This window comes from Crinia signifera, chromosome 4 (assembly GCF_055691185.1).
Source record: "Crinia signifera chromosome 4, ASM5569118v1, whole genome shotgun sequence".
Taxonomy (NCBI): domain Eukaryota; kingdom Metazoa; phylum Chordata; class Amphibia; order Anura; family Myobatrachidae; genus Crinia; species Crinia signifera.
The window spans coordinates 335824440-335841594 of NC_139220.1; the positions used below are offsets into that span (position 1 = coordinate 335824440).

A 17155-nucleotide genomic window follows, 5' to 3' on the forward strand; every position below is an offset into this window, starting at 1 on the left:
TAGAGGAACCTTATTTGAAAATCTTCACCGACCGGGTGGTGTTGAGAACACACCCAGATTTCCTACCAAAGGTAATCAGTACGTTCCATCTCAATCAGGAGATTACGCTGCCAGCATTTCACTCAAATCCAAAGGATGGAAAAGAGGAAGAATGGCACACGTTGGATCTGGCGAGGGGTATCACCATTTATCTAGAGCGTATTAAAGAAATCAGAAAATCTAAGAACCTATTTGTTATCCCAGAAGGGGTAAGAAAAGGTTTATCACCGTCTAAACAGACTATGGCTAGATGGATCGGGGAGCTGATCGAATTTGTCTATAAGCAGGAAGACAAAGAGATTCCAGGTATTATAAAGGCTCACTCCACCAGGGCGATGGCGACTTCATGGGCAAGGAAGGCTCAGGCGTCAGTCAAGGATATCTGCGGTGCAGCAACCTGGTCGTCCATTCAAGGCATTATGCTCTTAATGTTTCAAAATCTTGCTTTGGAGATCAAGTGCTTCAAAGTGTCCTTGAAGATTAAAATTATTCTTGCATACTATTGGTGTCCCTCCCTCTTCTTGCTTTGGTATTATCCCAAGTTCTTGGCTGCCATGGGGATCGTAGAAGAAAACTGCGGATTATACCCACCGATAATTCCGTTTCTTCCTAGAGATCCCATGGCAGCCATTAGTCCCCCCCCCCCCCCCCTGTTGTGTTTTTTTCCAGGAATAGAGAAGGAGACACGTAAAAAGACAAGGCGGATAGGGAGGAGCTGGGATTTATACTGGAAGGGGGAGGTCCTAGGAAAAAAACAGCCTGTCTAACTAGGAGGCGAGGGATAAAATCCCCAGGTCTTGGCTGCCATGGGATCTCTAGGAAGAAACGGAATTATCGGTGAGTATAATCCGCAGTTTTTCCCCCGCCTGGCCACAGACTCATCCATCTACCCACCTGGCCACGGACTCATTCTTTCCCCCCGCCCGGCCACGGACTCATCCATCTACCCACCTGGCCACGGACTCATCCTTTCCCCCCGCCCGGCCACGGACTCATCCTTCTACCCGGCCACGGACTCGTCTGTCTACCCCACCATAGGCTGATCCGTCTACCCTGTCCGGTCACCGGCTCATCTGTATGCCCGGCCACAGGCTCATCCGTCTACCCCACCCGGCCACAGGCTCATTAGTCTATGCCACCCAGCCACGGGCTCATCCATCTACCCTGCCCGGCCACAGGCTCATCCTTCTACCCCACCCGGCCACGGGCTCACCCATCTACCCTGCTCTAGGCTCATCACACTCAACCTTCACTGCTGCAGTACCACCCTGTACAGTTGGGGAGTCAGGAAACGGCACATATGCGCAGTTGGGGAGTGAGAAAAGGGAACGGACTCATCCGTCTAACCCGCTTAGTCACAGACTCATTAGTCTATGCCACCCGGCCACGGGCTCACCCATCTACCCTGCCCTGCCGTAGGCTCATCCTTCTACTCTGCCCAGCCAGGGGCTCATCCATCTACCCTGCCCCACCGTAGGCTCATCCATCTACCCTGCCCTGCCACAGGCTCATCCATCTACCCTGAGTATTATATGAGGGTCCCACTCAACCTACACTGCTGCAGTACCACCCTGTACAGTTGGGGAGTCGGGAAAGTTCACACGTGCGCAGTAGGGGAGTCAGGGGAAGGTCACGCATATGTGCAGTTGGAGAGTTAGGACAGGGCTCATATGCGCAGTTGGGGAGTTAGGGAAATGCACGCATGGGCAGTTGAGGAGTTAGAGAAAGGGCATGCATGTGCAGTTGGGGAGTTAGGGAAAGGGCTCGCATGTGCAGTTGGGGAGTTAGAGAAAGGGCAATCATGCGCAGTTGGGGAGTTAGGGAAAGGGCATGCATGTGCAGTTGGGGAGTTAGGGAAAGGGCATGCATGTGCAGTTGGGGAGTTAGGGAAAGGGCTCGCATGTGCAGTTGGAGAGTCAGAACAGAGCATGTATGCACAGTTGGGGAGTTAGGGAAAGGTCACAATTGCGCAGTTGGGGAGTCGGGAAAGGGCACTAAATGTGCATTAGGGGAGTCAGGGGAAGGTCATGCTTGTGAAGTAGGGGAGTCTGGAAAGGTCACGCGTGCGCAGAAGGGAATTCGGGACAAAGGTTACGCATGTGTAGTTGGGGAGTCTGGGAAAGGTCACGCATGCGCAGTAGGTGAGTCGGGGTAAAGGTTTCAAATGTGCAGTGCGGAGTCAGTAAAGGTCATGCAGGTGCAGTTGGGGACTTAGGAAAAGGCACATGTGCAGTTCTGGTGTCAGGGGAAGGTCACGCATGGGGAGTTGGGAAAGGGCATGCATGTGCAGTTGGGGAGTTAGAAAAGGGCACACATATGCAGTTGGGAAGTTATTAAAGGGCGCACATACGCAGTTAAGGAGTTAGGACAAGGCGCGCATACGCAGTTGGGGTGTTAGGAAAGGGCAAACATACGCAGTTGGGGAGTTAGGAAAGGGCACGCATGCGCAGTATGGGAGTTAGAAAAGGACACACATGCGCAGTTGGGGAGTTAGGAAAGGGCGCACATACGCAGTTAAGGAGTTAGGACAAGGCGCGCATACGCAGTTGGGGAGTTAGAAAAGGGCACACATGCGCAGTTGGGGAATTAGGAAAGGGCGCACATACGCAGTTAAGGAGTTAGGACAAGGCGCGCATACGCAGTTGGGGTGTTAGGAAAGGGCGAGCATAAGCAGTTGGGGAGTTAGGACAGGGCGCGCATATGCAGTTGGGGAGTTAGGACAGGGAGCGCATACGCAGTTAGGGAGTTAGGAAAGGGCACGCATGCGCAGTTGGGGAGTTAGGACAGGGCATGCATACGCAGTTGGGGAGTTAGGAAAGGGCATGCATAAGCAGTTGGGGAGTTAGGACAGGGCGCGCATATGCAGTTGGGGAGTTAGGACAGGGCGCGCATACGCAGTTGGGGAGTTAAGAAAGGGCACGCATACGCAGTTGGGGAGTTAAGAAAGGGCACGCATACGCAGTTGGGGAGTTAAGAAAGGGCACGCATACGCAGTTGGGGAGTTAGGACAGGGCATGCATACGCAGTTGGGGAGTTAGGACAGGGCGCATACGCAGTTGGGGAGTTAGGACAGGGCATGCATACGCAGTTAGGGAGTTAGGAAAGGACACGCATACGCAGTTGGGGAGTTAGGACAGGGCACGCATACGCAGTTGGGGAGTTAGGACAGGGCACGCATACGCAGTTGGGGAGTTAGGAAAGGGCACGCATGTGCAGTTGGGGAGTTAGGAAAGGGCACGCATGTGCAGTTAGGGAGTTAGGAAAGGGCACACAAACGCAGTTGAGCAGTTAGGAAAGGGCACGCATACACAGTTGGGGAGTCAGGGACAGGTCACGCATGTGCAGTTGGGGAGTCAGGGAAAGGTTACACATTTGCAGTTGGGGAGTCAGGGAAAGGTCACGTATGCGCAGTTGGAGAGTTGGAGAGTCAGGGAAAGGTCACCCATGCGCAGTTGGAGAGTCACGGAAAGGTCACGCATGTGCAGTCGGGGAGTCAGGGAAAGGTTACACATTTGCACTTGGGGAGTCAGGGAAAGGTCACGTATGCGCAGTTGGAGAGTTGGAGAGTCAGGGAAAGGTCACGCATGTGCAGTTGGGGAGTCAGGGAAAGGTCACGAATGCACAGCTGGGGACTTAGGAAAGTGCACACACCAACTACACAATGGCAGTAATGTACATTATCCATATGGAGAATTCCATGTATTTGAGTTTCCCAACAAAACAATATTTCTATTTTCTACACCTGCGGCCATTCCTCTCATCGGTATTTGTATGTGGCTTTATGTGGTGGTGTGTATGGAAAACGCAAGTTATAATTACATTCTGCGATTTGGAAATGCTGCAACAACCCTACAATTCTCTGGGACACCTCAGCTATAAATACCAGGGCAAAGAACACATTTACTTGTACTTTCGGTTTTCTACCACAAGATGGCAGTGCAGTGCCTGCGCTACGGTAATCTCAAACCGGCTATGTCCAGTTCCAGCCGCTAGATGGCGCTGTGGTCGCGCATCAAAGTCGAACCTGTTTCTTTCTGTTGCCCCGTGCAAGTTGCTGCTGCGCACATTTAATTACCCCCCTGACTCCCCCCTCCCCAGCAGGCCCCGGAGTCGAGGTGAGTAGCCCGAGTGCATGGGATAGTAGGAGGATGGAGCTTACTGCAGCAACAGACATGTGTATATATATTATTATATAGAGTATATTTATTCCCTATGTTACAGTTATATACATTACTGTGGATGCATTGCACATGCATACCTCCCAACATGACCCTCTCCAGGAGGGACACAATGCTCCTGGACGGCTCTCGTAATGTATGTTTGTCATCACCTGTGCTGGACAGGGTAATTGCTAAGAAAGGTCTTTCAACACAGGTGCTGACAATCACACATTATGGAAAGTGCAGGAGCAGAGCAATGTGTTCCTCCTGGAGAGGGTCATGTTGTCCCCATGGCCTGCACAATATACCACAGCCTGTGGCGCTTCAGCTGTTGTGGAACTACAAACCTCAGCATGCCATGCTCAGTGGTAGCAGACAGAGCATGCTGTGACTTCTAGTTCTCCAGCACCTGTTCCACTGTTTTATATAGTCACTGAGTTACTTATAGGCACTGAGAGGAGCGCTGCTAATGAGGACAGACACGGTGCTGCGTACTGGGAGGAACATCGCTCTTATAGGCACTGAGAGGAGCGCTGTTATTGAGAACAGACACTGTGCTGCGTACGGAGAGGAACATTGGTCTTATAGGCACTAAGAGGAGCGCTGCTAATGAGGACAGACACGGTGCTGCGTACGGAGAGGAACATCCCTCTTATAGGCACTAAGAGGAGCGCTGCTAATGAGGACAGACACTGTGCTGCGTACTGGGAGGTACATCGCTCTTATAGGCACTAAGAGGAGCGCTGTTATTGAGGACAGACACTGTGCTGCGTACGGAGAGGAACATCGCTCTTATAGGCACTGAGAGGAGCGCTGCTAATGAGGACGGACTGTGCGGCAAACAGAGAGGAACATCGCTCTTATAGGCACTGAGAGGAGCGCTGTTATTGAGGACAGACACTGTGCTGCGTACGGAGAGGAACATCGCTCATATAGGCACTGAGAGGAGCGCTGCTAATGAGGACAGACACTGTGCTGCGTACGGAGAGGAACATCGCTCTTATAGGCACTAAGAGGAGCGCTGTTATTGAGGACAGACACTGTGCTGCGTACTGGGAGGAACATCCCTCTTATAGGCACTAAGAGGAGCGCTGTTATTGAGGACAGACACTGTGCTGCATACGGAGAGGAACATCGCTCATATAGGCACTAAGAGGAGCGCTGCTAATGAGGACAGACACGGTGCTGCGTACTGGGAGGAACATCGCTCATATAGGTACTAAGAGGAGCGCTGCTAATGAGGACAGACACTGTGCTGCGTACGGAGAGGTACATCGCCCGTATAGGCACTGAGAGGAGCGCTGCTAATGAGGACAGACACGGTGCTGCGTACTGGGAGGAACATCGCTCATATAGGTACTAAGAGGAGCGCTGCTAATGAGGACAGACACGGTGCTGCGTACGGAGAGGTACATCGCCCGTATAGGCACTGAGAGGAGCGCTGCTAATGAGGACAGACACTGTGCTGCGTACGGAGAGGAACATCGCTCATATAGGCACTAAGAGGAGCGCTGTTATTGAGGACAGACACTGTGCTGCGTACTGGGAGGAACATCGCTCATATAGGCACTAAGAGGAGCGCTGCTAATAAGGACAGACACTGTGCTGCGTACGGAGAGGAACATCCCTCTTATAGGCACTAAGAGGAGCGCTGCTAATGAGGACAGACACGGTGCTGCGTACTGGGAGGAACATCGCTCATATAGGCACTAAGAGGAGCGCTGTTATTGAGGACAGACACTGTGCTGCGTACGGAGAGGAACATCGCTCATATAGTCACTGAGAGGAGCGCTGTTATTAAGGACAGACACGGTGCTGCGTACGGAGAGGTACATCGCTCTTATAGGCACTGAGAGAAGCGCTGTTATTGAGGACAGACACTGCTGCGTACGGAGAGGAACATCGCTCTTATAGGCACTGAGAGGAGCGCTGCTAATGAGGACGGACTGTGCTGCATACGGAGAGGAACATCGCTCATAAAAGCTCTGAAAGGAGCGCTGCTTATGAGCACAGACACAGTGCTGCGTACGGAGAGGAACATCGCTCCTATAGGCACTAAGAGGAGCACCGCTAATGAGCACAGACACAGTGCCATGAACAGAGAGGAACACCGCTCTTATAGGCACCATGCAGAGCGCTGTTATTGGGGACAGACACGGTGCTGCGTACGGAGAGGAACATCGCTCTTATAGGCACTGAGAGGAGCGCCGATAATGAGGACAGACACTGTGGTGCATATGGAGATGAACATCACTCTTATAGGCACTGAGAGGAGCGCTGCTTATGAGCACAGACACAGTGCTGTGTACGGAGAGTAACATTGCTCTTATGGGCACTGAGAGGAGCACCGCTATTGAGGACAGATTGTGCTGCGTACGGAGAGGAACATCGCTATTCTGGGCACTGAGAGGAGCGACGCTAATGAGCATAGATACGGTGCTGTGTACGGAGATTAACATTGCTCTTATGGGCACTGAGAGGAGCGCTGCTAATGAGGACGGACACTGCTGCGTACGGAGAGGAACATCGCTATTCTGGGCACTGAGAGGAGCGCTGCTTATGAGCACAGACACTGTGCTGCATACGGAGAGGAACATCGCTCTTATGGGCACTGAGAGGAGCGCTGCTAATGAGGACGGACACTGTGCTGCGTACGGAGAGGAACATCGCTATTATAGGCACTGAGAGGAGCGCCGCTAATTAGCCCAGACACGGTGCTGCATACCGAGAGGGACATCGCTCTTATAGGCACTGAGAGGAGTGCCGCTGATGAGAACAGACACTGTGCTGCGTACAGAGAGGAACAACGCTTTTATAGGCACTGAGAGGAGCACCGCTAATAAGGACAGACTGTGCTGCGTACGGAGAGGAACATCGCTATTATAGGCCTTGAGAGGAGCGCTGCTAATGAGGACAGACTGTGCTGCGTACGGAGAGGAACATCGCTATTCTGGGCACTGAGAGGAGCGCCGCTAATGAGGACAGACTGTGCTGCGTACAGAGAGGAACATCACTATTATAGGCACTGAAAGGAGTGCTGCTAATGAGGACGGACATGTTGCCGTGTACGGAGAGGAACACCGCTCTTATAGGCACTGAGAGGAGAGCTGCTAATGAGCACATACACTGTACACAGAGGAACGACACTATTTTGGGCACTGAGAGGAGCGCTGCTAATGAGGATGGACACTGCTGCGTACAGAGAGGAACATCGCTATTATAGGCACTGAGAGGAGCACCGCTAATTAGCCCAGACACGGTGCTGCATCCCGAGATGGACATCGCTCTTATAGGCACTGAGAGGAGTGCCATTAATGAGGACCGACACTGTGCTGCGTACAGAGAGGAACAACGCTATTATAGGCACTGAGAGGAGCGCCGCTAATGAGGACAGACTGTGCTGCGTACGGAGAGGAACACCGCTCTTATAGGCACTGAGAGGAGTGCTGCTAATGAGGACGGACATGATGCCGTGTACGGAGAGGAACACCGCTATTTATAGGCACTGAGAGGAGAGCTGCTAATGAGCACATACACTGTACACAGAGGAACGACCCTATTTTGGGCACTGAGAGGAGCGCTGCTAATGAGAACGGACACTGCTGCGTACAGAGAGGAACATCGCTATTATAGGCACTAAGAGGAGTGCCGCTAATGAGGACAGACTGTGCCGTGTACGGAGAGGAACACTGCTTTTATAGGCACTGAGAGGAGAGCTGCTAATGAGGACGGACACGTTGTCGCGTACGGAGATGATCATCGCTCTTATAGGCACTGAGAGGAGCTCCGCTAATGAGGACAGACTGTGCTGCGTACGGAGAGAAACATCGCTCTTATAGGCACTGAGAGGAGCTCCGCTTAATGGTTATGCATAGATAACACCACGCGTTTCACATGATGACATACAGAGTAGCTGGCGTTGATGTGCACTACATGTCCATAACACCAAGCACAAGCGGCTCCGGGCCCTTCCCATTGGTGTCCTGGCTCCATGCACCATCCTCAGCACCTCTGAGGTTGCCCTTTGCTCTCCCCCCGCATTCTGCAGTATGACCACAGGGTGGCAGCGCTGCGCTGTAAATGAGATCACTGTCTTGCAGATGCTGTGCTCAGACCAGATGGACTATAGCTCGGATGATGGGGATTTCTCTGAGGACTCCAGGTGAGGAGGGTGTGGCTTTGTGTCACCATGTGTATTGTGTGATTGAGCCCTGTCCGCCGGTGTCACTTGTGCCTCTTCCTCTCAGATCCGCGGATGAGGACGAGTCACAGGGGCGATGCAGCCCGTCAGCACCCACTTCTATAGACTCAGGTAAGTGTTCATGTTGTTGCCTGCTTCTCGCTGCCATATTGTTGTTTAGTAAGAGGTTCTTGTTTACGTTGCAGTGGAGAACATCCCCGACACCAGGACCTTATATCACCCTACGTTTGAGGCTTATTACGCTGCGGTGGCCATAATCCAGGGATCTGAGACCCCGGAGATGCAGAAGAGGCGGCAGGATGGTCAGTATTGTATGGTATCACTATGGCGGGTTCCCTAGCACACGTATACAGCCGCAGATATACATACATGCAGGCCCGGGGCTCGTCACATGGGCGTAGGGTCACCCCCAGCTGCCCCCTCCTCACATGTGTCATCTTCTCACCCAGGTTTCTCCGTAAACAGTGCTGACTACTTCTACACTGACCCATTGCTGGCTGCCGGACACCGGGTGTATAACTGTCTGTCGCCCGCAACACAGAGTGTAAGTGTCACCCTACAGGGGGAGGGGCAGGCTCATAGCTCCCTTCTGTCTGTGCCACCCTGCAGGAGGAGGGGCAGGCTCATAGCTCCCTTCGGTCTGTGTCACCCTGCAGGGGGAGGGGCCGGCTCATAGCTCCCTTCGGTCTGTGTCACCCTGCAGGGGGAGGGGCAGGCTCATAGCTCCCTTCGGTCTGTGTCACCCTGCAGGGGGAGGGGCAGGCTCATAGCTCCGATCTGTCTGTGTCACCCTGCAGGGGGAGGGGCCGGCTCATAGCTCCCTTCGGTCTGTGTCACCTTGCAGGGGGAGGGGCAGGCTCATAGCTCCCATCTGTCTGTGTCACCCTGCAGGGGGAGGGGCCGGCTCATAGCTCTCTTCTGTCTGTGTCACCCTACAGGGGGAGGGGCGGGCTCATAGCTCCCGTCTGTCTGTGTCACCCTGCAGAGGGAGGAGCAGGCTCCTAGCTGCCTTCGGTCTGTGTCACCCTGCAGGGGGAGGGGCGGGCTCATAGCTCCCTTCTGTCTGTGTCACCCTGCAGCGGGAGGGACGGGCTCATAGCTCCCTCCTGTCTGTGTCACCCTGCAGGGGGAGGGGCCGGCTCATAGCTCCCTTCTGTCTGTGTCACCCTGCAGGGGGAGGGGCAGGCTCAAAACTCCCTTCTATCTGTCACCCTGCAGGGGAAGGGGCAGGCTCCTAGCTCCCTTCTGTCTGTGTCACCCTGCAGGGGGAGGGGCAGGCTCCTAGCTCCCTTCTGTCTGTGTCACCCTGCAGGGGGAGGGGCGGGCTCCTAGCTCCCTTCTGCCTGTGTCACCCTGCAGGGGGAGGGGCGGGCTCCTAGCTCCCTTCTGCCTGTGTCACCCTGCAGGGGGAGGGGCGGGCTCACAGCTCCCTTCTGCCTGTGTCACCCTGCAGGGGGAGGGGCGGGCTCACAGCTCCCTTCTGCCTGTGTCACCCTGCAGGGGGAGGGGTAGGCTCATAGCTCCCTTCTGTCTGTGTCACCCTGCAGGGGGAGGGGCGGGCTCACAGCCCCCTTCCTTTTCTCTCTCTCTCGATTGGATAGGACAGAGGATATGTGTGGCCTGTACAGTGGGGATGTGATTGGACAGTACAGAGGATATGTGTGGCCTGTACAGCGGGGATGTGATTGGATAGGACAGAGGATGTGTGGCCTGTACAGCAGGGATGTGATTGGATAGGACAGAGGATATGTGTGGTCTGTACAGTGGGGATGTGATTGGATAGGACAGAGGATATGTGTGGTCTGTACAGTGGGGATGTGATTGGATAGGAGAGGATATGTGTGGACTGTACAGTGCGGATGTGATTGGATAGGACAGAGGATATGTGTGGTCTGTACAGTGGGGATGTGATTGGACAGTACAGAGGATATGTGTGGCCTGTACAGCGGGGATGTGATTGGATAGGACAGAGGATATGTGTGGCCTGTACAGTGGGTATGTGATTGGATAGGACAGAGGATATGTGTTACCTGTACAGCAGGGATGTGATTGGATAGGAGAGGATATGTGTGGTCTGTACAGTGTGGATGTGATTGGATAGGACAGAGGATATGTGTGGCCTGTACAGTGGAGATGTGATTGGATAGGACAGAGGATATGTGTGGTCTGTACAGTGAGGATGTGATTGGATAGGACAGAGGATATGTGTGGTCTGTACAGTGGGAGTGTGATTGGATAGGAGAGGATATGTGTGGTCTGTACAGTGGCGATGTGATTGGATAGGAGAGGATATGTGTGGTCTGTACAGTGAGGATGTGATTGGATAGGACAGAGGATATGTGTGGTCTGTACAGTGGGGATGTGATTGGATAGGACAGAGGATATGTGTGGCCTGTACAGTGTGGATGTGATTGGATAGGAGAGGATATGTGTGGTCTGTACAGTGTGGATGTGATTGGATAGGACAGAGGATATGTGTGGCCTGTACAGTGGAGATGTGATTGGATAGGACAGAGGATATGTGCGGTCTGTACAGTGAGGATGTGATTGGATAGGACAGAGGATATGTGTGGTCTGTACAGTGGGGATGTGATTGGATAGGACAGAGGATATGTGTGGCCTGTATAGTGGGGATGTGATTGGATAGGAGAGGATATGTGTGGTCTGTACAGTGGGGATGTGATTGGATAGGACAGAGGATATGTGTGGTCTGTACAGGGGGGATGTGATTGGATAGGAGAGGATATGTGTGGTCTGTACAGTGGGGATGTGATTGGATAGGAGAGGATGTGTGTGGTCTGTACCGTGGGGATGTGATTGGATAGGACAGGATATGTGTGGTCTGTACAGTGGGGATGTGATTGGATAGGACAGGATATGTGTGGTCTGTACAGTGGGGATGTGATTGGATAGGACAGAGGATATGTGTGGCCTGTACAGTGGGGATGTGTTTGGATAGGACAGAGGATATGTGTGGTCTGTACAGTGGGGATGTGATTGGATAGGAGAGGATATGTGTGGCCTGTACAGTGGGGATGTGATTGTATAGGAGAGGATATGTGTGGTCTGTACAGTGCGGATGTGATTGGATAGGAGAGGATATGTGTGGTCTGTACAGTAGGGATGTGATTGGATAGGACAGAGGATATGTGTGGTCTGTACAGTGGGAATGTGATTGGATAGGAGAGGATATGTGTGGCCTGTACAGTGGGGATGTGATTGGATAGGAGAGGATATGTGTGGCATGTACAGTGGGGATGTGATTGGATAGGAGAGGATATGTGTGGTCTGTACAGTGGGGATGTGATTGGATAGGAGAGGATGTGTGGCCTGTACAGTGGGGATGTGATTGGATAGGACAGAGGATATGTGTGGCCTGTACAGTGGGGATGTGATTGTATAGGAGAGGATTTGTGTGGTCTGTACAGTGCGGATGTGATTGGACAGGACAGAGGATATGTGTGGTCTGTACAGTGCGGATGTGATTGGATAGGACAGAGGATATGTGTGGTCTGTACAGTGGGCATGTGATTGGATAGGACAGGGGATATGTGTGGTCTGTACAGTGGGGATGTGATTGGATAGGACAGAGGATATGTGTGGCCTGTACAGTGGGGATGTGATTGGATAGGAGAGGATATGTGTGGCCTGTACAGTGGGGATGTGATTGGATAGGAGAGGATATGTGTGGCCTGTACAGTGGGGATGTGATTGGATAGGACAGAGGATATGTGTGGCCTGTACAGTGGGGATGTGATTGTATAGGAGAGGATTTGTGTGGTCTGTACAGTGCGGATGTGATTGGACAGGACAGAGGATATGTGTGGTCTGTACAGTGCGGATGTGATTGGATAGGAGAGGATATGTGTGGACTGTACAGTGGGAATGTGATTGGATAGGACAGAGGATATGTGTGGTCTGTACAGTGCGGATGTGATTGGATAGGAATGGTATATGAAGGTTCTGTGACTGGTTCTGGAATATGATAAGCTGCCTGAAGAGATAAGTTTTTAGGGAACACTTACACGTTTGGAGACTGGAGGAGAGTCTTATTGTGCTTGGGAGGGCATTCCACAGAGTGGGTGCAGCCCGAAGAAAGTCCTGCAGTTGGGATGGGAGCGAGTAATGAGTGTGGATGAGAGACGCAGATCTTGTGAGGAGCATAGAGGTCGTGTTGGTGGATATTTTGAGATAAGAGAAGATGTGTAGTTTGGTTTATGGCTTTGTGTGTAAGTAAAAGGATTTTGTATTGAATACAGGTAACCATTCTCCATGACCCCCCCCCCCCCGCCCCGCCCTCTCTCTCCCCCTTCCTGACCCCTCCCCCCCCCATCAAACCCATGACCTCAGCACTGTGAAGCAGTAATGCTAACCATGACACCATCCGTGCTGCCCCGTATATATAACACATGGTGGGGATAGAACCCATGACCACAGCGCTGTGAGGCAGTAATGTAACCTTTACACCGTCCGTACTGCCCCGTATATATAACACATGGTGGGGATAGAACCCATGACCTCAGTGCTGTGAGGCTGTAATGCTAACCATTACACCGTCCGTACTGCCCCGTATATATAACACATGGTGGGGATAGAACCCATGACCTCAGCGCTGTGAGGCAGTAATGTAACCATTACACCGTCCGTACTGCCCCGTATATATAACACATGGTGGGGATAGAACCCATGACCTCAGCGCTGTGAGGCAGTAATGTTACCATTACACCATCCGTACTGCCCTGTATATATAACACATGGTGGGGATAGAACCCATGACCTCAGTGCTGTGAGGCAGTAATGTTACCATTACACCATCCGTACTGCCCTGTATATATAATACACTAGGTGATTCATTGCGCCCTACGGGCGCTCTTCACACCGTCGTAAGGGGCTGCGCCCCCTTAATTTGTGAACATTTGTATATGAGAAAGATGGTTAGAATTGTATGTAAGATGCCTGTATTGCAACTTGAGTTATAGGTGAAATGTGTTAAATAGAGAGCATATGATGTGGAAGGGGGTGTGTATTGTTTGTTTAATTAAAAAGCGGTTACAGAGTAAGATGTACATTGATAGTGTGGATGGTACAGTGACATTTGTGGGTGTGGGGGGGGGGGCTGTGTGTGCATGTTGTTTAGGTGTGTGTGTGCAATAGTATAGTAGGGTGTTTCTGAGTCAGCGGCTCCCCAATGGCGGAGGTCACGACACAGGAAAACAGGAGGCTGGGTAGTGATAGGGTGTATGGGCATAAGGGGGACTAAAGAGGAGGGTGGGAGATACTGTGCAGCTTCTGCCAGTGGGTGAGGGTCCAGCGTGGCAGCACAGGATGGTGGCCCTTAGTCAGTGTCTCCTCCTACTGGGTGGGAGTTCGGGTGCATGAGAGCAGGAGGCTGGGCTATGAGGCATGTGGGCAAAACAGCGTCAGCGACTCCCCAGTGGTGGAAGTTACGGTTCAGGAGAGCAGGAAGCTGGATAGTGATAGGGGTGTGTGAGTATACGGGGGACTAAAGAGGGGCTTAGGGGGTCCGTGAATTGCGGGAGGGGGGGGGGCACGGGGCGCGATGAATCACTAGTTGGTTATATATTCTTGTAGAAGGATGGTAGGATGTTGCTGTCATTCAGAATGCATTTACATAAACAGTAATAGTAGCAGTAAAAGATCTGACTTAAAACACCTACAGTAAAACAGAACAGGTGTTATATATTATACAAAGAATTGGTTGATGATGTGTAGGTTGACGTGCACATAGTTCATAGTTGTCACTGGAAAAAAATTGCTACAAGAAAAATCAACACAGAAAGTTCAACACATGTAAATGTTGACATAAGTGTGGCACTTCATCGGTGTCCATGTCGACACATGAGAATGAATATGAAAACATTCAAAAAAAGAAAAATAAATCTTCAAAAACTCATGTCAACCTTTTTCATTGTCGACCATAGCCGTGCCAGTGTTTTGCATGTGCCATTTAATCCTGGGGTTGCCGTGAATCGCGCGCGGGGGAGGGAGGAGGTGAGGGGTGTCCGCGAATCACAGGAGGAGGGGTCATGGGTGGATGCCGTGAATTGCGGGAGGGGGGGTCGCGGGGGGGGGGGTGTGGGTGCCGCGAATCGTGGGAGGGGGGGGGGGCGCGGGGGGTTGCAGTGAATCGTGGGAGGGTGGGTCGCGGGGGGTTGCCGCAATGACAGGAGGGGGGTCAGGGGTGGGGAATCGCGGTAGGGTGGGTCGTGGGGGGCACCGTGAACCGCGGGAGGGGGGCCCGGGGGGTTGGCGCGAATCGTGGGAGGGGGGGTCGCCGGGTTGCCGCGAATCGCAGGAGGGGGGTGTCACGGGGTGGGGCCGCAAATCGCGGGAGGAGGGGTCGTGGGTGGATGCCGTGAATTGCGGGGGGGGGGGGTGTGGGTGCCGTGAATCGTGGGAGGGGGGGGGGGGGCGGGGGGTTGCAGTGAATCGCGGGGGCGGGGGGTGCCGCAATGACAGGAGGGGGGTCGGGTGGGGAATCGCGGTAGGGGGGGTCGTGGGGGGCACCGTGAACTACGGGAGGGGGGCCCGGGGGGTTGGCGCGAATCGTGGGAGGGGGGGGTCGCGGGTTGCCGCGAATCGCAGGAGGGGGGTGTCACGGGGTGGGGCCGCAAATCGCGGGAGTCACCGGGGTGCTGCGAATTGCGGGGGGTGTGCTGTAAATCGCGGGAGGGGGGTCGCGGGGGTGCCGCGAATCGCCACAAGAAAAAATCAACACAGAAAGGTCAACACATGTAAATGTTGACATAAGTGTGGCACTTCATTGGTGTCCATGTCGACACATAAGAATGAATATGAAAACATTGAAAAAGTGAAAATTAAATCTGTCAACCTTTTTTATTGTCGACCATAGCCATGTCAGCTTTTTTATTGTCGACCATAGCCATGTCAGCTTTTTTATTGTCGACCATAGCCATGTCAGTGCTTTGCATGTGCCATTTAATCTTGGGGATGCCGTGAATGGGGGGATGGGGGGGGAGAGGAGGTGCATACCTCCCAACATGACCCTCTCAGGACACATTGCTCTGTTTCTGGACTTTCTTCTTAATTTATGGATCACCTGTGCTTAAACACCTTTCTTATCAATTACCCTGTTTAAAACAGGTGATGACAATCATAAATTAAGATGGAAGTCCACAAACAGAGCATTCTGTCCCTCCTGGAGAGGGTCATGTTGGGAGGTATCTGTGGGCTCACTGGGCTGGTTCTCTGTCATGTGAGTCAGAGGCTCCACCCAGCGTTACAGCTCCAGTCACACTTTGAGTGACAGATGTAGCCAAATATATATATTGATGGTGGGGATAGAACCCATGACCTCAGTGCTGTGAGGCAGTAATATAACCATTACACCATCCGTGCTGCCCATATATCTCACTCTCTCTTCCTGCTCCTCTCTCGCCATTTCTATCTCTTCCAACACCCTCTTTTCTCTATCTTGCTCCCCTAAGGGTTCATTGTAGTGACCACAGGGTGGGGGGCCCCTTTGTGATTTTGCTATGGGGCCCATAAAGATCTAGTTCCACCCTGGGCTCCGCGTTCCTATCTGGGTGAGTGTGATCCGATCCATCACTGTATTCCTTACAGGTGTTCGGCTGTTTTCGGCTGCAGACCCCACCTCCGATTATGTCTACTTGCATCTATTACTCCTCCGCTGCATCTGAGCCCCCAGTCCAGGAGGAGACCCCATAAAGCTGGAAGCTGGGACCCCCGTCATCCTTACTGCGTCCCCATGTCCTGACTTGGTACATGACGGGGGAAACACTGATGTAACAACCTCGGACCTGGTGTCTCTGGCGTGTGCAGTGGTGGGCATAATCCCCCCTCCGTCAGATCATACTGTGGCAGAGAAGAGTCCCCCTTCCGTCAGTATATAACCCAGAGGAGGGGATGAGCCCCCATAGGTTACGGCGCCCCCTGTCTGCCCCATGCACATACAGCAGTAGTGAGTTAGAGGCTGTTAGCGCCCTGCTGGGATTATCTGGCTCCTGCATTCTGCGCGATGCCCAGTAGGGGGCAGAGATACACCCCCCCCCTTCCCCCCATGTTGTCACGTTTGTGTTTTCTTTATACAGTGTTTTTTTAATTATATTTTGCACAAGTTTTATTAATAGGTTTATATTAAAATAATATTTTCATTGTGTCTGCGTTTTATTTGTGTCATTTTAAATTATTACGCCAGAAGGGCGGACGTCCTATGGTAATATGAGCGCCCGTATGTGGGCGTTACCACGTGGCGTCAATCATTTGTCTCAAAACCGCCCAAATTGCTTCAACCAGGGCAGGGGACACACAGTGTGGGGACTACCAGGGTGCATTGGCACGTGCCAACGTCTGCTTCCGTCAGTGCCAGCAGCCATGTGCGGTTTGGGTACAGCTCCCACTAGAGAATCCTGGTCCATACTGGCTGGCATAGGGCTGGTGGGCACTATGGCAGGGGAACCCACCCTGTGGGCCATTATTCTATAATGGCACTAACTTATTGCTGGTGGGACGCCCACTGTTAAACCAAATCTGCAAAATGTTACCGGCCGCTATTGGACAAGGCTGCGCTTCTGTTTCTCCAGGTGTCTACTGATTGGCAGTAACTGGCTCTGGACTTGACCAGGAGAAGATCATGGGTGGAAGCCTACACACAAAGGTGGGGACAGGGAGAGGCTGGTGAGAGACAGCCCAACACAAAGGTGGGGACAGGGAGAGGCTGGTGAGAGACAGCACAACACAAAGGTGGGGACAA

General features: G+C 52.6%; 1 protein-coding gene across 3 annotated transcripts; it reads left to right on the forward strand.

Annotated features, from left to right (window-relative positions):
* Positions 1–4011: 4011 nt before the first annotated feature.
* On the forward strand, positions 4012–16561 carry SAP25 (Sin3A associated protein 25). 3 transcript variants are annotated; one of them, XM_083180073.1, is made up of 6 exons: positions 4015–4154; positions 8300–8361; positions 8447–8511; positions 8586–8702; positions 8850–8944; positions 16006–16561. In XM_083180073.1, the coding sequence occupies exons 2-6, from the start codon at positions 8300–8302 to the stop codon at positions 16108–16110; spliced, it is 444 nt and encodes a 147-aa protein (XP_083036199.1). In that variant the 5' UTR covers positions 4015–4154; the 3' UTR covers positions 16111–16561. The 3 variants fall into 3 exon arrangements, with proteins under 3 accessions (XP_083036201.1, XP_083036199.1, XP_083036200.1); XM_083180074.1 differs by lacking the exon at positions 4015–4154 and adding an exon at positions 4194–4215; XM_083180075.1 differs by lacking the exon at positions 8850–8944 and having other exon boundaries at positions 4012–4154.
* The last annotated feature ends 594 nt before the right edge of the window (positions 16562–17155 follow it).

What these genes read in the sequence shown, in the direction of transcription:
- SAP25 (XM_083180073.1), top strand. Translation starts at nt 8,300, where the DNA reads ATGCTGTGCTCAGACCAGATGGACTATAGCTCGGATGATGGGGATTTC. An exon ending in ACCCACTTCTATAGACTCAG is followed by an intron (nt 8,512 to 8,585) that starts GTAAGTGTTCAT and finishes TTTACGTTGCAG; the next exon opens with TGGAGAACATCCCCGACACC. An exon ending in TGTCGCCCGCAACACAGAGT is followed by an intron (nt 8,945 to 16,005) that starts GTAAGTGTCACC and finishes TATTCCTTACAG; the next exon opens with GTGTTCGGCTGTTTTCGGCT.